The sequence below is a fragment of the Oncorhynchus mykiss genome, chromosome 8 (genome assembly GCF_013265735.2).
Source record: "Oncorhynchus mykiss isolate Arlee chromosome 8, USDA_OmykA_1.1, whole genome shotgun sequence".
NCBI classification, from domain to species: Eukaryota; Metazoa; Chordata; class Actinopteri; order Salmoniformes; family Salmonidae; genus Oncorhynchus; species Oncorhynchus mykiss.
In genome coordinates, this window is record NC_048572.1 from 89640016 (window position 1) to 89662388 (window position 22373).

The window sequence follows — 22373 nt, forward strand, 5'->3', positions numbered from 1 at the left end:
TCCCTCGACCCCGGTAGGATACAGTTAGTCAGTCCCTCGACCCCAGTAGGATACAGTTAGTCAGTCCCTCGACCCCGGTAGGATACAGTTAGTCCCTCGACCCCGGTAGGATATAAGCCTAGTATGAAGTGTGCACAATGTGAGGGGCAAAGTGGGTAAGGAGAATGAGTTGGAGAAAGAAAAACGTGAGCAGAGACTAGTGCTGCAGAAAGAGAGCTAGGAGAGGAAAAACAAGGAGAAAGAGAAAGAAAGCAAGAGACAAGAGGCAGAGTGTTGAACATTGCGGGGCGACGCCCACAGCCCAGTACCTGGACAGAGCCCCCCAGCCTATCAGCTGTTAGATGGGACCCCAGCAGCTCCCTATTGGTCACTGGAGTGGGCTGGGAATCACTTCCTTTGGGTTCTGGCGACTGGCACGACAGCAAAGGAGGAAGTAGAGGGAGGAGATGGTGAAGGAGGAAGTAGAGGGAGGAGATGGTGAAGGAGGAAGTAGAGGGAGGAGATGGTGAGGGAGGAAGTAGAGGGAGGAGATGGTGAGGGAGGAGGTAGAGGGAGGAGATGGTGAGGGAGGAAGTAGAGGGAGGAGATGGTGAGGGAGGAAGTAGAGGGAGGAGATGGTGAGGGAGGAAGTAGAGGGAGGAGATGGTGAGGGAGGAAGTAGAGGGAGAGGGAGAAAGTAGAGGGAAGAGATGGTGAGGGAGAAAGTAGAGGGAGGAGATGGTGTAGGAGGAGATGGTGAGGGAGGAAGTAGAGGGAAGAGATGGTGAGGGAGAAAGTAGAGGGAGGAGATGGTGAAGGAGGAGATGGTGAGGGAGGAAGTAGAGGGAGAAGATGGTGAGGGAGGAGATGGTGAGGGAGGAAGTAGAGGGAGGAGATGGTGAGGGAGGAGATGGTGAGGGAGGAGATGGTGAGGGAGGAGATGGTGAGGGAGGAGATGGTGAGGGAGGAGATGGTGAGGGAGGAGATGGTGAAGGAGGAGATGGTGAAGGAGGAGATGGTGAGGGAGGAAGTAGAGGGAGATGGTGAAGGAGGAAGTAGAGGGAGGAGATGGTGAGGGAGGAAGTAGAGGGAGGAGATGGTGAGGGAGGAAGTAGAGGGAGGAGATGGTGAAGGAGGAGATGGTGAGGGAGGAAGTAGAGGGAGGAGATAGTGAGGGAGGAAGTAGAGGGAGGAGATGGTGAGGGAGGAAGTAGAGGGAGGAGATGGTGAGGGAGGAAGTAGAGGGAGGAGATGGTGAGGGAGGAAGTAGAGGGAGGAGATGGTGAAGGAGGAGATGGTGAGGGAGAAAGTAGAGGGAGGAGATGGTGAGGGAGGAAGTAGAGGGAGGAGATGGTGAAGGAGGAGATGGTGAGGGAGGAAGTAGAGGGAGGAGATGGTGGAGGAGGAGATGGTGAGGGAGGAAGTAGAGGGAGGAGATGGTGGAGGAGGAGATGGTGAAGGAGGAGATGGTGAGGGAGGAAGTAGAGGGAGGAGATGGTGAGGGAGGAAGTAGAGGGAGGAGATGGTAAAGGAGGAGATGGTGGAGGAGGAAGTAGAGGGAGGAGATGGTGAGGGAGGAAGTAGAGGGAGGAGATGGTAAAGGATGAGATGGTGAAGGAGGAAGTAGAGGGAGGAGATGGTGAGGGAGGAAGTAGAGGGAGGAGATGGTAAAGGAGGAGATGGTGAAGGAGGAGATGGTGAGGGAGAAAGTAGAGGGAGGAGATGGTGAAGGAGGAGATGGTGAGGGAGGAAGTAGAGGGAGGAGATGGTGGAGGAGGAGATGGTGAGGGAGGAAGTAGAGGGAGGAGATGGTGGAGGAGGAGATGGTGAAGGAGGAGATGGTGAGGGAGGAAGTAGAGGGAGGAGATGGTGAGGGAGGAAGTAGAGGGAGGAGATGGTAAAGGAGGAGATGGTGGAGGAGGAAGTAGAGGGAGGAGATGGTGAGGGAGGAAGTAGAGGGAGGAGATGGTGAGGGAGGAAGTAGAGGGAGGAGATGGTGGAGGAGGAGATGGTGAGGGAGGAAGTAGAGGGAGGAGATGGTGGAGGAGGAGATGGTGAAGGAGGAGATGGTGAGGGAGGAAGTAGAGGGAGGAGATGGTGAGGGAGGAAGTAGAGGGAGGAGATGGTAAAGGAGGAGATGGTGGAGGAGGAAGTAGAGGGAGGAGATGGTGAGGGAGGAAGTAGAGGGAGGAGATGGTAAAGGATGAGATGGTGAAGGAGGAAGTAGAGGGAGGAGATGGTGAGGGAGGAAGTAGAGGGAGGAGATGGTAAAGGAGGAGATGGTGAAGGAGGAGATGGTGAGGGAGAAAGTAGAGGGAGGAGATGGTGAAGGAGGAGATGGTGAGGGAGGAAGTAGAGGGAGGAGATGGTGGAGGAGGAGATGGTGAGGGAGGAAGTAGAGGGAGGAGATGGTGGAGGAGGAGATGGTGAAGGAGGAGATGGTGAGGGAGGAAGTAGAGGGAGGAGATGGTGAGGGAGGAAGTAGAGGGAGGAGATGGTAAAGGAGGAGATGGTGGAGGAGGAAGTAGAGGGAGGAGATGGTGAGGGAGGAAGTAGAGGGAGGAGATGGTGAGGGAGGAAGTAGATTGAGGAGATGGTGAGGGAGGAAGTAGAGGGAGGAGATGGTAAAGGAGGAGATGGTGGAGGAGGAAGTAGAGGGAGGAGATGGTGAGGGAGGAAGTAGAGGGAGGAGATGGTGAGGGAGGAAGTAGAGGGAGGAGATGGTAAAGGAGGAGATGGTGGAGGAGGAAGTAGAGGGAGGAGATGGTGAGGGAGGAAGTAGAGAGAGGAGATGGTGAGGGAGGAAGTAGAGGGAGGAGATGGTAAAGGAGGAGATGGTGGAGGAGGAGATGGTGGAGGAGGAAGTAGAGGGAGGAGATGGTGAGGGAGGAAGTAGAGGGAGGAGATGGTGAGGGAGGAAGAAGAGGGAGGAAGTAGAGGGAGGAGATGGTAAAGGAGGAGATGGTGGAGGAGGAGATGGTGAGGGAGGAGGTAGAGGGAGGAGATGGTAAAGGAGGAGATGGTAGAGGAGGAGATGGTGAGGGAGGAAGTAGAGGGAGGAAGTAGAGGGAGGAGATGGTAAAGGAGGAGATGGTGAGGGAGGAGATGGTGAGGGAGGAAGTAGAGGGAGGAGGTAGAGGGAGGAGATAGTAAAGGAGGAGATGGAGAGGGAGGAGATGGTAAAGGAGGAGATGGAGAGGGAGGAGATGGTAAAGGAGGAGATGGTGGAGGAGGAGATGGTGAGGGAGGAAGTAGAGGGAGGAAGTAGAGGGAGGAGATGGTAAAGGAGGAGATGGTGAGGGAGGAGATGGTGAGGGAGGAGATGGTGAGGGATGAAGTAGAGGGAGGAGATGGTAAAGAAGGAGATGGTGAGGGAGGAAGTAGAGGGAGGAGATGGTGAGGGAGGAGGTAGAGGGAGGAGATGGTGAGGGAGGAAGTAGAGGGAGGAGATGGTGAGGGAGGAGGTAGAGGGAGAAAGTAGAGGGAGGAGATGGTAAAGGAGATGGTGGAAGAGGAGATGGTGGAGGAGGAAGTAGAGGGAGGAGATGGTGAGGGAGGAAGTAGAGGGAGGAGATGGTGAGGGAGGAGGTAGAGGGAGGAAGTAGAGGGAGGCGATGGTAAAGGAGATGGTGGAAGAGGAGATGGTGGAGGAGGAAGTAGAGGGAGGAGATGGTGAGGGAGGAAGTAGAGGGAGGAGATGGTAAAGGAGGAGATGGTGGAGGAGGAAGTAGAGGGAGGAGATGGTGAGGGAGGAAGTAGAGAGAGGAGATGGTGAGGGAGGAAGGAGAGGGAGGAGATGGTAAAGGAGGAGATGGTGGAGGAGGAGATGGTGGAGGAGGAAGTAGAGGGAGGAGATGGTGAGGGAGGAAGTAGAGGGAGGAGATGGTGAGGGAGGAAGAAGAGGGAGGAAGTAGAGGGAGGAGATGGTAAAGGAGGAGATGGTGGAGGAGGAGATGGTGAGGGAGGAGGTAGAGGGAGGAGATGGTAAAGGAGGAGATGGTAGAGGAGGAGATGGTGAGGGAGGAAGTAGAGGGAGGAAGTAGAGGGAGGAGATGGTAAAGGAGGAGATGGTGAGGGAGGAGATGGTGAGGGAGGAAGTAGAGGGAGGAGGTAGAGGGAGGAGATAGTAAAGGAGGAGATGGAGAGGGAGGAGATGGTAAAGGAGGAGATGGTGGAGGAGGAGATGGTGAGGGAGGAAGTAGAGGGAGGAAGTAGAGGGAGGAGATGGTAAAGGAGGAGATGGTGAGGGAGGAGATGGTGAGGGAGGAGATGGTGAGGGATGAAGTAGAGGGAGGAGATGGTAAAGGAGGAGATGGTGAGGGAGGAAGTAGAGGGAGGAGATGGTGAGGGAGGAGGTAGAGGGAGGAGATGGTGAGGGAGGAAGTAGAGGGAGGAGATGGTGAGGGAGGAGGTAGAGGGAGAAAGTAGAGGGAGGAGATGGTAAAGGAGATGGTGGAAGAGGAGATGGTGGAGGAGGAAGTAGAGGGAGGAGATGGTGAGGGAGGAAGTAGAGGGAGGAGATGGTGAGGGAGGAGGTAGAGGGAGGAAGTAGATGGAGGCGATGGTAAAGGAGATGGTGGAAGAGGAGATGGTGGAGGAGGAAGTAGAGGGAGGAGATGGTGAGGGAGGAAGTAGAGGGAGGAAGTAGAGGGAGGAGATGGTAAAGGAGGAGATGGTGGAGGAGGAGATGGTGGAGGAGGAAGTAGAGGGAGGAGATGGTGAGGGAGGAAGTAGAGGGAGGAGATGGTGAGGGAGGAAGTAGAGGGAGGAAGTAGAGGGAGGAGATGGTAAAGGAGGAGATGGTGGAGGAGGAGATGGTAAAGGAGGAGATGGTGGAGGAGGAGATGGTGAGGGAGGAAGTAGAGGGAGGAAGTAGAGGGAGGAGATGGTAAAGGAGGAGATGGTGAGGGAGGAGATGGTGAGGGAGGAAGTAGAGGGAGGAGATGGTAAAGGAGGAGATGGTGAGGAGGAAGTAGAGGGAGGAGATGGTAAAGGAGGAGATGGTGAGGGAGGAGATGGTGAGGGAGGAAGTAGAGGGAGGAGATGGTAAAGGAGGAGATGGTGAGGGAGGAAGTAGAGGGAGGAGATGGTGGAGTAGAGGGAGGAGATGGTAAAGGAGGAGATGGTAAAGGAGGAGATGGTGAGGGAGGAGATGGTGAGGAAGTAGAGGGAGGAGATGGTAAAGGAGGAGATGGTGGAGGAGGAAGTAGAGCGAGGAGATGGTAAAGGAGGAGATGGTGAGGGAGGAGATGGTGAGGGAGGAAGTAGAGTGAGGAGATGGTAAAGGAGGAGATGGTGGAGGAGGAAGTAGAGGGAGGAGATGGTAAAGGAGGAGATGGTGAGGGAGGAGATGGTGAGGGAGGAAGTAGAGGGAGGAGATGGTAAAGGAGGAGATGGTGAGGGAGGAGATGGTGAGGGAGGAAGTAGAGGGAGGAGATGGTGAGGGAGGAGATGGTGAGGGAGGAGATGGTAAAGGAGGAGATGGTGAGGGAGGAGATGGTGAGGGAGGAAGTAGAGGGAGGAGATGGTAAAGGAGGAGATGGTGGAGGAGGAAGTAGAGGGAGGAGATGGTGAGGGAGGAAGTAGAGGGAGGAGATGGTGAGGGAGGAGATGGTGAGGGAGGAAGTAGAGGGAGGAGATGGTAAAGGAGGAGATGGTGAGGGAGGAGATGGTGAGGGAGGAAGTAGAGGGAGGAGATGGTGAGGGAGGAGATGGTGAGGGAGGAGATGGTAAAGGAGGAGATGGTGAGGGAGGAGATGGTGAGGGAGGAAGTAGAGGGAGGAGATGGTAAAGGAGGAGATGGTGGAGGAGGAAGTAGAGGGAGGAGATGGTGAGGGAGGAAGTAGAGGGAGGAGATGGTAAAGGAGGAGATGGTGAGGAGGAAGTAGAGGGAGGAGATGGTAAAGGAGGAGATGGTGAGGGAGGAGATGGTGAGGGAGGAAGTAGAGGGAGGAGATGGTAAAGGAGGAGATGGTGAGGGAGGAAGTAGAGGGAGGAGATGGTGGAGTAGAGGGAGGAGATGGTAAAGGAGGAGATGGTAAAGGAGGAGATGGTGAGGGAGGAGATGGTGAGGAAGTAGAGGGAGGAGATGGTAAAGGAGGAGATGGTGGAGGAGGAAGTAGAGGGAGGAGATGGTAAAGGAGGAGATGGTGAGGGAGGAGATGGTGAGGGAGGAAGTAGAGTGAGGAGATGGTAAAGGAGGAGATGGTGGAGGAGGAAGTAGAGGGAGGAGATGGTAAAGGAGGAGATGGTGAGGGAGGAGATGGTGAGGGAGGAAGTAGAGGGAGGAGATGGTAAAGGAGGAGATGGTGAGGGAGGAGATGGTGAGGGAGGAAGTAGAGGGAGGAGATGGTGAGGGAGGAGATGGTGAGGGAGGAGATGGTAAAGGAGGAGATGGTGAGGGAGGAGATGGTGAGGGAGGAAGTAGAGGGAGGAGATGGTAAAGGAGGAGATGGTGGAGGAGGAAGTAGAGGGAGGAGATGGTGAGGGAGGAAGTAGAGGGAGGAGATGGTGAGGGAGGAGATGGTGAGGGAGGAAGTAGAGGGAGGAGATGGTAAAGGAGGAGATGGTGAGGGAGGAGATGGTGAGGGAGGAAGTAGAGGGAGGAGATGGTGAGGGAGGAGATGGTGAGGGAGGAGATGGTAAAGGAGGAGATGGTGAGGGAGGAGATGGTGAGGGAGGAAGTAGAGGGAGGAGATGGTAAAGGAGGAGATGGTAAAGGAGGAGATGGTGAGGGAGGAGATGGTGAGGGAGGAGATGGTGAGGGAGGAAGTAGAGGGAGGAGATGGTAAAGGAGGAGATGGTGAGGGAGGAAGTAGAGGGAGGAGATGGTAAAGGAGGAGATGGTGGAGGAGGAAAGAAACAGAAAAACAGTGTTTAAAGACGGCTCTCTCCCGGTCAGCAGTTAGGCAGCTACTTAGACACTGCTCTACCGGAGGACAGACAGACCTGAGGGGCGGTGCGGTGACGGGGGAAGAAAAGAGTGCACGTGAGGAGGAGTGCATGACAGAAGACTACTCGTGTGACATGAAGAAACACAAGCGGCTGTAGAAGCCACTGGTGTGAGCTGAGACTGAACAAGCTGCTGCTATGAGACTGGCTTCGGTTGGTGGGTCTGGTGCTGCTGTTATGAGACTGGCTTCGGTTGGTGGGTCTGGTGGCATTGTCAGTGGCAATCTGTGGTTTGATGAGTAAGGCCAGTTATACAGTTAGTTTAGCCTAGATACCAGTCTGTTTCTAGTTTCTTTAATAGAGCCTGGATACCAGTCTGTTTCTAGTTCTTTAATAGAGCCTAGATACCAGTCTGTTTCTAGTTCTTTAATAGAGCCTGGATACCAGTCTGTTTCTAGTTTCTTTAATAGAGCCTGGATACCAGTCTGTTTCTAGTTCTTTAATAGAGCCTAGATACCAGTCTGTTTCTAGTTTCTTTAATAGAGCCTGGATACCAGTCTGTTTCTAGTTTCTTTAATAGAGCCTGGATACCAGTCTGTTTCTAGTTCTTTAATAGAGCCTAGATACCAGTCTGTTTCTAGTTCTTTAATAGAGCCTGGATACCAGTCTGTTTCTAGTTCTTTAATAGAGCCTGGATACCAGTCTGTTTCTAGTTCTTTAATAGAGCCTGGATACCAGTCTGTTTCTAGTTTCTTTAATAGAGCCTGGATACCAGTCTGTTTCTAGTTTCTTTAATAGAGCCTGGATACCAGTCTGTTTCTAGTTTCTTTAATAGAGCCTGGATACCAGTCTGTTTCTAGTTTCTTTAATAGAGCCTGGATACCAGTCTGTTTCTAGTTTCTTTAATAGAGCCTGGATACCTGTCTTTACCTGTTTTTGCTCTCTTGCCAACTCCTTATAGAACTGTTGTGACAAACTGTTTGGCTTGACAATCAGAGTAGGAGTAGGCAAAAGCACCAAAAGATCTGGGACCAGGCTACAGATCTGGGACCAGGCTACAGATCTGGGACCAGGCTACAGATCTGGGACCAGGCTACAGATCTGGGACCAGAATACAGATCTGGGACCAGGCTACAGATCTGGGACCAGGCTACAGATCTGGGACCAGGCTACAGATCTGGGACCAGGCTACAGATCTGGGACCAGGCTACAGATCTGGGACCAGGCTACAGTTAGTTAGTAAGAAGCTGCCAATTTGGAACATTGTAAATTGAAAATTCTGCTAATGCTGAATGACATTTGTGAAATTTGTGTGTTCAGTGTATGTTTGTGTGTGTGTTCAGTGTATGTGTGTGTGTCCTACCTGGTTTTTGGTCTGCTGCGCTGCCTTGTCTCTGCTGCTGGACTGTAGGAGGGGCTCACTGGGGACTGGACCAATAGGAGTGGGCTGAGGACAGAGGTTAAAGGTCATCATTAACTAAAGGGCTGAGGAGGAGTCACAGGTTAAAAGTGAACAGAACATGTTATTTTTCTGAAAGCCATGTCCTACATCAAACTGTTCACCAGAGCCATATCCTACATCAAGCTGTTCATCAGAGCCATGTCCTACATCAAGCTGTTCATCAGAGCCATATCCTACATCAAGCTGTTCATCAGAGCCATATCCTACATCAAGCTGTTCATCAGAGCCATATCCTACATCAAGCTGTTCACCAGAGCCATATCCTACATCAAGCTGTTCACCAGAGCCATGTCCTACATCAAGCTGTTCATCAGAGCCATGTCCTACATCAAGCTGTTCATCAGAGCCATATCCTACATCAAGCTGTTCATCAGAGCCATATCCTACATCAAGCTGTTCATCAGAGCCATATCCTACATCAAGCTGTTCATCAGAGCCATATCCTACATCAAGCTGTTCATCAGAGCCATATCCTACATCAAGCTGTTCATCTGAGCCATGTCCTACATCAAGCTGTTCATCAGATCCATGTCCTACATCAAGCTGTTCATCAGAGCCATGTCCTACATCAAGCTGTTCATCAGATCCATGTCCTACATCAAGCTGTTCATCAGAGCCATGTCCTACATCAAGCTGTTCACCAGAGCCATGTCCTACATCAAGCTGTTCATCAGAGCCATGTCCTACATCAAGCTGTTCATCAGAGCCATGTCCTACATCAAGCTGTTCATCACAGCTATATCCTACATCAAGCTGTTCATCAGAGCAATGTCCAAAATGGAACCCTGTAATTTCCTACACATAGTGCACTACTATTGGCTAAAGTTACAAATAGAACTCACTCAAACATATACATCAAATCTATGACATAGGGGTAATACTACAGTAATACTGAGGGGCTAGGGTTAGAACTGAGGGGCTAGGGTTACGACTGAGGGGCTAGGGTTAGGACTGGGGGTAATACTACAGTAATACTGAGGGGCTAGGGTTAGAACTGAGGGGCTAGGGTTAGGACTGAGGGGCTAGGGTTAGGACTGGGGGTTATACTACAGTAATACTGAGGGGCTAGGGTTAGAACTGAGGGGTAATACTACAGTAATACTGAGGGGCTAGGGTTAGGACTGAGGGGTAATACTACAGTAATACTGAGGGGCTAGGATTAGAACTGAGGGGTAATACTACAGTAATACTGAGGGGCTAGGGTTAGAACTGAGGGGTAATACTGAGGGGCTAGGGTTAGGACTGAGGGGTAATACTACAGTGATAATGAGGGGCTAGGATTAGAACTGAGGGGCTAGGGTTAGTACTGAGGGGCTAGGGTTAGGACTGAGGGGCTAGGGTTAGAACTGAGGGACTAGGGTTAGAACTGAGGGGCTAGGGTTAGAACTGAGGGGCTAGGGTTAGAACTGAGGGGCTAGGGTTAGAACTGAGGGGCTAGGGTTAGAACTGAGGGGTAATACTACAGTAATACTGAGGGGCTAGGGTTAGAACTGAGTGGCTAGGGTTAGAACTGAGGGGTTAGGGTTAGAACTGAGGGGCTAGGGTTAGAACTGAGGGGCTAGGGTTAGAACTGAGGGGCTAGGGTTAGAACTGAGGGGCTAGGGTTAGAACTGAGGGGTAATACTACAGTAATACTGAGGGGCTAGGGTTAGAACTGAGTGGCTAGGGTTAGAACTGAGGGGTAATACTAGGGTTAGAACTGAGGGGCTAGGGTTAGGACTGAGGGGCTAGGGTTAGGACTGAGGGGCTAGGGTTAGGACTGAGGGGCTAAGGTTAGGACTGAGGGGTAATACTAGGGTTAGAACTGAGGGGCTAGGGTTAGGACTGAGGGGCTAGGGTTAGGACTGAGGGGCTAGGGTTAGGACTGAGGGGCTAGGGTTAGGACTGAAGGTAATACTAGGGTTAGGACTGAGGGTAATACTAGGGTTAGGACTGAGGGGTAATACTAGGGTTAGGACTGAGGGGTAATACTAGGGTTAGGACTGAGGGGTAATACTAGGGTTAGAACTGAGGGGTAATACTAGGGTTAGGACTGAGGGGTAATACTAGGGTTAGGACTGAAGGGTAATACTAGGGTTAGGACTGAGGGGTAATACTAGGGTTAGAACTGAGGGGTAATACTAGGGTTAGAACTGAGGGGTAATACTAGGGTTAGGACTGAGGGGTAATACTAGGGTTAGGACTGAGGGGTAATACTAGGGTTAGGACTGAGGGGTAATACTAGGGTTAGGACTGAGGGGTAATACTAGGGTTAGGACTGAGGGGTAATACTAGGGTTAGAACTGAGGGGTAATACTAGGGTTAGGACTGAAGGGTAATACTAGGGTTAGAACTGAGGGGTAATACTAGGGTTAGGACTGAGGGGTAATACTAGGGTTAGGACTGAGGGGTAATACTAGGGTTAGGACTGAGGGGTAATACTAGGGTTAGAACTGAGGGGTAATACTAGGGTTAGGACTGAGGGGTAATACTAGGGTTAGGACTGAGGGGTAATACTAGGGTTAGGACTGAGGGGTATTACTAGGGTTAGGACTGAGGGGTAATACTAGGGTTAGGACTGAGGGGTAATACTAGGGTTAGGACTGAGGGGTATTACTAGGGTTAGGACTGAGGGGTAATACTAGGGTTAGGACTGAGGGGTAATACTAGGGTTAGAACTGAGGGGGGATACTAGGGTTAGGACTGAAGGGTAATACTAGGGTTAGGACTGAGGGGTAATACTAGGGTTAGGACTGAGGGGTTAGGGTTAGGACTGAGGGGTAATACTAGGGTTAGGACTGAGGGGTAATACTAGGGTTAGGACTGAAGGGTAATACTAGGGTTAGGACTGAGGGGTTAGGGTTAGGACTGAGGGGTAATACTAGGGTTAGGACTGAGGGGTAATACTAGGGTTAGGACTGAGGGGTAATACTAGGGTTAGGACTGAGGGGTAATACTAGGGTTAGGACTGTGGGGTAATACTAGGGTTAGGACTGAGGGGTAATACTAGGGTTAGGACTGAGGGGTAATACTAGGGTTAGAACTGAGGGGTAATACTAGGGTTAGGACTGAGGGGTAATACTAGGGTTAGGACTGAGGGGTTATACTAGGGACTGACCAGTGGCTTGCCGACCCAGTCGTACTCGTAATCAAAGACGTAGCCGTTCCTATCGAAGAGGTCGGTGAAGAGTTTGCGTAAGTAGTCGTAGTCCGGCTTCTCAAAGAAATCCAGGCGCCGCACATAACGCAGGTAGGTGGTCATCTCTTCTACAGGGAGACACACACGTTACATTCAGGTAGGATCACACCTGTTCTATTCATTCAGACAGGAAAGAAAACACCTAGTTGTCATGGTGATGAAAGGCCTTCTGGTTCAGGTTAGTCTGTAGAGGTAGTGTTCACTCATTCCAAATCATTTCCACATGTTGGGAGCAGGTTAAAAAAAAAGGAAGGCTGACCTCCTGGGCTTCTCACGCACGACATCGTCTAGGGTTTATAGAGAATAGTGCAACAAACAAACAAACCTCCAGTCAGCGGCAGTCTTGTGGGCGAAAACAGCTTAGTTGACGAGAGGTTGAAGGAGAATGGCGCATGCTAACAGGCTGGCCACAAACAGGAGAATAACGGCGCAGTACAACAGTGGTGTGCAGAACAGCTTCTCCAACAGAACTCTCTGATCCTTGTCATTGATATGATAAGACAGCAGACGACCACACCGGGTTCCACTCCTATCAAAACAAGAAGACTCGGCTCCAGTGGGCACGCCATCACCAACCCTGGACAATTCAGGAGTGGAAAAACATGGCCTGATCTAACGAATCCTGGTTCCTGTTGGGTCATGCTAATGGCAGAGTCAGGATTTGGCATCAGGAGGATGACTCCATGTCCCCGTTCTGCCTGGTGTCAACGGTACAGGCTGGTGGTGTAACGGTGTGGGGAATGTTTTCCTGGCACACGTTAGGTCCCTTGATACCAACTGAACAACGTCTAGAGGCAAAGGGGGTTCCGATCCCGTACTAGATGGGTGTACCTAATAATACTGTTCAGTAACTGTTGTATTTCAGGAAGACAGATACACAGACCTGGGAAGTTCTCACATAGCACCTCGATGGGCGTGGCTCTCTTGGTGTCACCTATCTTCTGATAGCGCTCCTTCAGAGTGTCTGCCTGGGGGGGGGGGGGGGGGGGGGGGGGCGGGGAGAGAGAGAGAGAGAGAGAGCGAGCGAGACACACAGAGAGAGAGAGAGAGAGAGAGACACAGAGAGAGAGAGACACACAGAGAGAGAGAGAGACAGAGGGAGAGAGACACAGAAAGACACACAGAGAGAGAGAGACTTCATTGCCTGTCGGAAATTTTTAATTCTGGAATGAAATACCAGAAGTGTTAAAGGGTAAATGGACCAATCAGGGAATTGTGATGGCTAACTTTGATATAGGTTTCACACAACAGACAACTTTCTCTCTGAACAATGTCATGTGAAGTACGACGGTCAGCGTGTTCAGTTAGTGATGTGCATAGAGACATGTGACTGACGGCTGTGTGTCTGTCTGAACTGATAAGACAGCAAGGACAGACTAGCTGGACCTTTAATCAACAGTAACTAGCTGGACCTTTAATCAACAGTAACTAGCTGGACCTTTGATCAACAGTAACTAGCTGGACCTTTAATCAACAGTAACTAGCTGGACCTTTAATCAACAGTAACTAGCTGGACCTTTAATCAACAGTAACTAGCTGGACCTTTAATCAACAATAACTAGCTGGACCTTTGATCAACAGTAACTAGCTGGACCTTTAATCAACAGTAACTAGCTGGACCTTTAATCAACAGTAACTAGCTGGACCTTTAATCAACAGTAACTAGCTGGACCTTTAATCAACAGTAACTAGCTGGACCTTTGATCAACTGAACAACAGTAACTAGCTGGACCTTTGATCAACTGAACAACAGTAACTAGCTGGACCTTTAATCAACAGTAACTAGCTGGACCTTTAATCAACAGTAACTAGCTGGACCTTTAATCAACAGTAACTAGCTGGACCTTTAATCAACAATAACTAGCTGGACCTTTGATCAACAGTAACTAGCTGGACCTTTAATCAACAGTAACTAGCTGGACCTTTAATCAACAGTAACTAGCTGGACCTTTAATAAACTAATAACATATGGGAATTGTTTAGTGTAGTGTGTGAGACATTACATTGGTTCCTAACCTTAAGGTGTGTTTGTTCCTACCTTCAGGCCTTGCCAGGGCAGACTGCCTCGCAGGAAGTACATGAACATGTGACCTAGAGCTTCCAGGTCATCTCTCCTGCTTTGTTCTGCAGAGATACAGGAAACAAAGCATAGTTTCAGAGACACACACATCTTCACACACACACAGGTCATCTCTCCTGCTTTGTTCTGCAGAGAGACAGGAAACAAAACACAGTTTCAGAGACACACACACAAGCCCATTTCAAACACAGGGACAAATGAGTTCTAACTAAGAGAAAATCACAGAATTGTTTTATTTTTCTATATATTTCACCTATTATTTAACCAGGTAGGCCAGTTGAGAACAAGTTCTCATTTACAACTGCGACCTGGCCAAGATAAAGCAAAGCAGTTCGACACAAACAACAACAACAGAGTTACACATGGAGTAAACAAACGTACAGTCAATAATACAGTAGAAGAAAAATAAAGTCTATTTACAGTGTGTGCAAAAGGCATGAGGAGGTAAGGCAATAGGCCATAGTAGCGAAGTAATTACAATTTAGCATATTAACAATGGAGTGATAAATGAGCAGATGATGATGTGCAAGTAGAGATACTGGTGTGCAAAAGAGCAGAAAAGTAAATAAAAACAATATGGGGATGAGGTAGGTAAGATTAGATGGACTATGTACAGCTGCAGCGATCGGTTAGCTGCTCTGATAGCGGATGCTGATCAATCCTAACTGTTGAAGCAGATGGACTAGTCCAGAAAACAGCTCCATAATTTTTATTTTTTTGGTAGTGAAATATATTTGAGGAAGAAGATAAGTGTTTCCAATGACATTGTCTACCAATCAGAAGGCAATGCCTCCTCATAATTGGTTAAAAAAAATCACATGATGCACACTAATGATGTCATCGGAAACACTCCTCTTCCTCCATCTTTGTCATGTGTCTTTTTGGGTCTTTCTGGTCAACTATATTTTATCAATGGGATCACCTGGATCATACAGAATACAGCAAATCAGGCTACGTACCTTTGCCCAGGTGAGTATTGATGCTCATGTAGGGTGTGGTGCCCGTCAGGCTGTTTACCTTTGCCCAGGTGAGTATTGATGCTCATGTAACGTGCGGTGCCCGTCAGGCTGTTTACCTTCGCCCAGGTGAGTATTGATGCTCATGTAACGTGCGGTGCCCGTCAGGCTGTTTACCTTTGCCCAGGTGAGTATTGATGCTCATGTAGGGTGTGGTGCCCGTCAGGCTGTTTACCTTCGCCCAGGTGAGTATTGATGCTCATGTAGGGTGGTGCCCGTCAGGCTGTTTACCTTTGCCCAGGTGAGTGTTGATGCTCATGTAACGTGCGGTGCCCGTCAGGCTGTTTACCTCTGCCCAGGTGAGTATTGATGCTCATGTAGGGTGTGGTGCCCGTCAGGCTGTTTACCTTTGCCCAGGTGAGTATTGATGCTCATGTAGGGTGTGGTGCCCGTCAGGCTGTTTACCTTTGCCCAGGTGAGTATTGATGCTCATGTAGGGTGTGGTGCCCGTCAGGCTGTTTACCTTTGCCCAGGTGAGTGTTGATGCTCATGTAGGGTGCGGTGCCCGTCAGGCTGTTTACCTTTGCCCAGGTGAGTGTTGATGCTCATGTAGGGTGCGGTGCCCGTCAGGCTGTTTACCTTTGCCCAGGTGAGTATTGATGCTCATGTAGGGTGCGGTGCCCATCAGGCTGTTTACCTTTGCCCAGGTGAGTATTGATGCTCATGTAACGTGCGGTGCCCGTCAGGCTCTTGTGCTCCCTGTAAGGGATGTGTTTCTTGGTCTCAGGGTCGATGTACTCTTTGGCCAGGCCGAAGTCTATGATGTGGATTGTGTGCTGCCGCTTGCTGCCGGGCCGGCCAACCAGGAAGTTCTCTGGCTTCACGTCCCGGTAGATCAGACTCCTGGTGTGGACAAACTCCATCCGCGTGATCTGGGAGAGGGGGGAGAGAAAGAGGTCCTCTTTGCAACATGAAATCATTATCAGTTAGCATGTGGAACATTCAGGGCCTAAACTCATCAACCTTTGGACTGACGAGTTTGGCTCAGGAGTTCAACAAACATCTGAAAGACATTGACATCATCATTCTGCAGGAGACATGGTGTAAGGCTGATATTGTCACTCACTGTCCCACAGTACAGACATCAATCTATCAGTACAAAAGATAAAATATATATTCAGGCAAACAGCAAAAGAAGCACAACTGAAATTGATTAAACTTTTTTTTTTTTAAAGACCACAAATGACAACTGGTTTGATGCAGATTGTAAAATGATAAGGAATAAACTTAGAACACTATCCAACCAAAAGCACAGAGACCCAAATAATGGTGAATTACGCCTTCATTACTGTGAGACACTCTAGAAACGTAACACTCAGAACCAAAAAAGCACATTACAACAGCAAGCAGCTGACACTAATTGAGGAACCCATAAACACAAACAACGCTCAACAACACCGTTCAAATTGACACAAACGCAGAACAACGCCAAACTCATGAGAAGTTGAATGGATTAGAAAAAGCTATAAAGGACAAACAAAATCCACTGGACTCCCCAGTTACTGACCAGGAGCTCTATAAGAAACTAAGCTATTACTGATCAGGAGCTCTATAAGACACTAAACTATTACTGATCAGGAGCTCTATAAGACACTAAACTATTACTGACCAGGAGCTCTATAAGACACTAAACTATTACTGACCAGGAGCTCTATAAGAAACTAAACTATTACTGACCAGGAGCTCTATAAGACACTAAACTATTACTGACCAGGAGCTCTATAAGAAACTAAACTATTACTGACCAGGAGCTCTATAAGAAACTAAACTATTACTGACCAGGAGCTCTATAAGAAACTAAACTATTACTGACCAGGAGCTCTATAAGAAACTAAACTATTACTGACCAGGAGCTCTATAAGAAACTAAACTATTACTGACCAGGAGCTCTATAAGAAACTAAACTATTACTGACCAGGAGCTCTATAAGACACTAAACTATTACTGACCAGGAGCTCTATAAGAAACTAAACTATTACTGACCAGGAGCTCTATAAGAAACTAAACTATTACTGACCAGGAGCTCTATAAGAAACTAAACTATTACTGACCAGGAGCTCTATAAGAAACTAAACTATTACTGACCAGGAGCTCTATAAGAAACTAAACTATTACTGACCAGGAGCTCTATAAGACACTAAACTATTACTGACCAGGAGCTCTATAAGAAACTTAATGCCCTCAAATTTAAAAAGCATGTGGACCTGATGGCCTCCTAAATGAGATGCTCGAACTCACTAGTGCAACATTTCAATTGGCTATAATTAAAACTGTTAAGTTTGATCCTGAGTGTAGGTCATTTCCCTGACTTCTGGAATCAAGGACTCATAGCCCCAATCTTTAAGAACAGAGACAAACTTGACCCTAACAATTACAGAGGGTTTTGTGTGAACAGTAACCTGGGGAAGGTTTTCTGTAGTATTATAAATGTAAGATTTATAAACTTCCTTAATAAGCACAATGTCTTGAGTAAAAGACAAATTGGATTTATACCAAAACGTTGCACAATATTTACACCCTACACACTCTTCTAGATAAACATGTCCACCAAAATAATACCAAAATATACGCTTGCTTTATCGATTTCCAAAAAGCATTTGATTCTATTTAGCAGACAGGACTGTTCTATAAAGATATTGAAAGTGGTGTACGGGGTAAAACATATGACATAATTAAAACAATGTATACTGGCAATACGTGCAGCATTAAAATTGGCAAGAAAATAACAGATTTCTTTTTACCAGGGTCAGGGCCTTCGCCAGGGTTGCAATCTGAGCCCTGCACTCTTCAATATTTACATCAACGAATTGGCCACTATTCTAGAAAAATGCTCATCCCCTGGTGTTAGTCTCCACAATTCAGAGGTTAAATGCCTGCTCTTCGCAGATGACCTATGCCTACTGTCGCCCACAGCACACGGACTACAGCAGAGCCTGGTCCTGCTAGAGCAGTACTGCCAGACCTGGGCCCTGGCAGTAAACCCCAAAAAGACTCAAATAATGATTTTCCAGAGAAGATCCAGATCTCAAGGAATTAGACCAAAGTTCTCAATTGGTACAAAATATATAGAGTACTGCACACACTACAATGACTTTAAAAACAAGCTCAACTGGACACCTTAATGAGGCAGTGAATGAACAGAGGGAGAAAGCACACAGGGCATTCTACACCATTAAAAAACTAATTCAAATTGAAATACCTATTCAAATTTGGCTAAAACTAATGGAATGTGTCATTGAACCAATTGCCCTTAATTTCAGCGAGGTGTGAGGTCCACTTGCAAAACAAGATTTCACCAAATGGGACAAACACCCCATTGAAACCTTGCATGCAGAGTACTGTAAGATTCTCATACATGTCCAGAGGAAAACTACAAACAATGCATGCAGGGCAGAATTAGGCCAATATCCACTAATAATAAAAAAAATTAAAAGAGCAAATAAGTTTTGGAAACATCTAAAACACCCCCTCTCATATCATTACCACGCCCTGCAATGCCCTGCAAAAAAAGAGTCCCCTCATCCAGCTGGCCCTGGGGCTGAGTTCACAAACCTGTTCTACTAACACACTGAAGCCTCAGTCCCCTCATCCAGCCAGTCCTGCGGCTGAGTTCACTAACCTGTTCTACTAACACACTGACAGTCCCCTCATCCAGCCGGTCCTGGGGCTGAGTTCACTAACCTGTTCTACTAACACACTGAAGCCTCAGTCCCCTCAGCCAGCTGGTCCTGGGGCTGAGTTCACAAACCTGTTCTACTAACACACTGAAGCCTCAGTCCCCTCATCCAGCTGGTCCTGGGGCTGAGTTCACTAACCTGTTCTACTAACACACTGAAGCCTCAGTCCCCTCAGCCAGCTGGTCCTGGGGCTGAGTTCACAAACCTGTTCTACTAACACACTGAAGCCTCAGTCCCCTCATCCAGCCGGTCCTGGGGCTGAGTTCACAAACCTGTTCTACTAACACACTGAAGCCTCAGTCCCCTCATCCAGCTGGTCCTGGGGCTGAGTTCACAAACCTGTTCTACTAACACACTGAAGCCTCAGTCCCCTCATCCAGCTGGTCCTGGGGCTGAGTTCACAAACCTGTTCTACTAACACACTGAAGCCTCAGTCCCCTCATCCAGCTGGGGCTGAGTTCACTAACCTGTTCTACTAACACACTGAAGCCTCGGGATCAGAACATCCAATCAATCAGAATAAACCAAATTACAACACAGTCAAAACTAAACTACATTGCTCATTGGGAAAATGCAGTGCTATCTGGCCCTAAATCGACAGTACACTGTGGCAAACTATTTGACCAACCTTGACAAAGTACAGGCTCAGTGAGCACAGCCTTGCCATTGAGAAGGGTAGACACAGGAAAACCGGGCTCCCTGTAGAGGAAAGGCTGTGTAACCACTGCACAACAGCAGAACCTGAGACAGAGCTGCATTTCCTGACAAAATGTAAAAAATATAAAACAATTAGAGTGAGAGAGATAATGAAAGACACCGATTCAGAGACAGAACGAGAGACACTGATTCAGAGAGAGAGAGAGAGAGAGAGAGAGAGAGAGAGACATTGGGTGGAGTTGTTTCCCCTCCACAAAGCCACTGCATCAGCCATTGCTCTAATTCTGCGAAGGGAGGTCTTTACCAGATTCGGAATTCCCGACCAAATCCTCTCTGACCGAGGTCCGCAGTTCATATCAGGAGTATACAAAGAGCTCTGTACCTACTGGGGTGTAATTGCCAAGTTGACCACAGCCTACCATCCTCAGACCAACCTGACCGAGAGGGTAAACCGAACCCTGAAGGGGATGATTGCTTCATTCGTGGGGGATCAGCACACAAGGTGGGATCAGCATCTTCTTGAATTTCGCTTTGCACTGAACTCTGCCGTGCAGGAGACTTCTGGGGTCACTCCCGCCGAACTCCACCTGGGAAGACCACTAAAAGGTCCGATGGACAGGGTCTTGCAAAGTTTGAATGTTTCACCTGACTGCCCAGCGTTTGATGCCGTACAACACCACCACACCTTGCTAGCCAGAGTGGAGGCCAGCAAAATCAAAGCCAAATAACGACAGCTGAGAAACTATGACAAACATAGACGAGAAGCGTATTTCCCACCCAAGTCTCGTGTCTGGCTACGTTCACATCATCTGTCAAAGGCGTCTAAGAAGTTCACTGCCAAGCTCGCTTTGAGATGGAAAGGTCCAAGCCGCGTAGTGCAGCAGTTGGGACCAGTGAACTACTTGGTCTGTTTGGAGGACCCTGGGGAAGATGGCAGGGCGGTGCATGTTGTTGACCTAAAGCCCTGCTACCCTACGGCAGAAGAGCTGGATCGCAGGCAAAAGCAACACCTGCAGGACCTCTTCGTGGAGGACTCTGATGAGGAGGACTTCCCTGGTTTTGTGTAGCAGGACCATTAACCTGTCAAAGCCTGCATCCTCTCTGTTTCTACAGGCGTTGGTTTTTCATGGGGGGAGGAGTGTGGCGAAATCTGCACGGAGCCTTCACCGTGCACTGCCACTTTAAGAGCGCATCAGCAGTAAGGAAGGAGGAAATAAAGATAGCTCTTTCCGCTCTTTGGGGAGGGGCTCTTGGGGTGGCACGACAGTTTGATTGTGTGTGCTGTGCTGCAGAAGTTTTGTTTGTTTTCAGCGTGTGTAGTTTATAGAGTATTTAACTCAATCATCGGTGTAATCGCTCTAGGTCGAGGTTGTTTTCGTTTGGGACCGCGCCGGTTATGGATCGCATGGATTAGTAGCAACATTGTTGCGAAGCTTTGACATACAAACCAACAAACCATCGGACGGTCAGACAGTACACCGGCACGCCTGAAGACCACAGCTAAGATCTCTCTTGTTCTCTTTCTCTCCCCTCTATCGTTCCAGTGCTTTACCCTGCAACATACTCTCTATTTTTCAAATGCACTTCCCATTGAAGTTCATTAGAGCTGGACTATTATTGCCCTGCCTGAAGTATTTGGGTGTACATTTCAGTTAAAAGGAAGGTTGCTTGTAAGTTGTGTATTGTTATTTGAACTGTATTGAGGTGGGGTGTACTAATGAGGTGGGGTGTACTAATGAGGTGGGGTGTACTAATGACATGTGGCCCAGAAGATTGTGGACATTTTCAAGGCCTTGTGTTAAGGCACATACTCTGTGTCTATGAACACCTCCCACATTCACTTTGTGTCTATGAACACCTCCCACATTCCCTTTGTGTCTATGAACACCTCCCACATTCACTTTGTGTCTATGAACACCTCCCACATTCCCTTTGTGTCTATGAACACCTCCCACATTCCCTTTGTGTCTATGAACACCTCCCACATTCCCTTTGTGTCTATGAACACCTCCCACATTCCCTTTGTGTCTATGAACACCTCCCACATTCCCTTTGTGTCTATGAACACCTCCCACATTCCCTTTGTGTCTATGAACACCTCCCACATTCCCTTTGTGTCTATGAACACCTCCCACATTCCCTTTGTGTCTATGAACACCTCCCACATTCCCTTTGTGTCTATGAACACCTCCCACATTCCCTTTGTGTCTATGAACACCTCCCACATTCCCTTTGTGTCTATGAACACCTCCCACATTCCCTTTGTGTCTATGAACACCTCCCACATTCCCTTTGTGTCTATGAACACCTCCCACATTCCCTTTGTGTCTATGAACACCTCCCACATTCACTTTGTGTCTATGAACACCTCCCACATTCACTGTGTCTATGAACACCTCCCACATTCACTTTGTGTCTATGAACACCCCACACATTCCCTTTGTGTCTATGAACACCTCCCACATTCACTTTGTGTCTATGAACACCCCACACATTCCCTTTGTGTCTATGAAAACCTCCCACATTCACTTTGTGTCTATGAACACCTCCCACATTCCCTTTGTGTCTATGAACACCCCACACATTCCCTTTGTGTCTATGAACACCTCCCACATTCTCTTTGTGTCTATGAACACCTCCCACATTCACTTTGTGTCTATGAACACCTCCCACATTCACTTTGTGTCTATGAACACCTCCCACATTCCCTTTGTGTCTATGAACACCTCCCACATTCCCTTTGTGTCTATGAACACCTCCCACATTCCCTTTGTGTCTATGAACACCTCCCACATTCCCTTTGTATCTATGAACACCTCCCACATTCTCTTTGTGTCTATGAACACCTCCCACATTCCCTTTGTGTCTATGAACACCTCCCACATTCCCTTTGTGTCTATGAACACCTCCCACATTCACTTTGTGTCTATGAACACCTCCCACATTCCCTTTGTGTCTATGAACACCTCCCACATTCCCTTTGTGTCTATGAACACCTCCCACATTCACTTTGTGTCTATGAACACCTCCCACATTCCCTTTGTGTCTATGAACACCTCCCACATTCACTTTGTGTCTATGAACACCTCCCACATTCCCTTTGTGTCTATGAACACCTCCCACATTCACTTTATGTCTATGAACACCCCACACATTCCCTTTGTGTCTATGAACACCTCCCACATTCACTTTGTGTCTATGAACACCTCCCACATTCACTTTGTGTCTATGAACACCCCACACATTCCCTTTGTGTCTATGAACACCTCCCACATTCTCTTTGTGTCTATGAACACCTCCCACATTCACTTTGTGTCTATGAACACCTCCCACATTCACTTTGTGTCTATGAACACCTCCCACATTCACTTTGTGTCTATGAACACCTCCCACATTCACTTTGTGTCTATGAACACCTCCCACATTCACTTTG

At 48.5% G+C, this 22373-nt stretch overlaps 1 protein-coding gene across 10 annotated transcripts in view; it reads right to left on the reverse strand.

Moving 5' to 3' along the window:
• LOC110530891 (casein kinase I) overlaps positions 1-22373 on the reverse strand; it is a 69412-nt gene that overhangs the window by 2373 nt on the left and 44666 nt on the right. For 5 of the 10 annotated variants that reach the window (XR_005053004.1, XR_005053005.1, XR_005053003.1 and 2 more), the window contains exons 5-10: positions 15244-15478; positions 13549-13634; positions 12394-12478; positions 11430-11578; positions 8234-8317; positions 309-410 (exon numbers count right to left, since the gene is read on the reverse strand). Coding sequence is in view for 7 of the 10 variants with exons in the window: in XM_036986734.1 (XP_036842629.1) it covers positions 309-410; positions 8234-8317; positions 11430-11578; positions 12394-12478; positions 13549-13634; positions 15244-15478 (741 nt within the window). In the remaining 3 variants the exon portion in view is untranslated. Of the gene's footprint in view, positions 1-308; positions 411-6775; positions 7156-8233; positions 8318-11429; positions 11579-12393; positions 12479-13548; positions 13635-15243; positions 15479-22373 lie in introns of those variants that run through there. The other 5 variants (XM_036986737.1, XM_036986736.1, XM_036986732.1 and 2 more) reach the window with 5 other exon arrangements.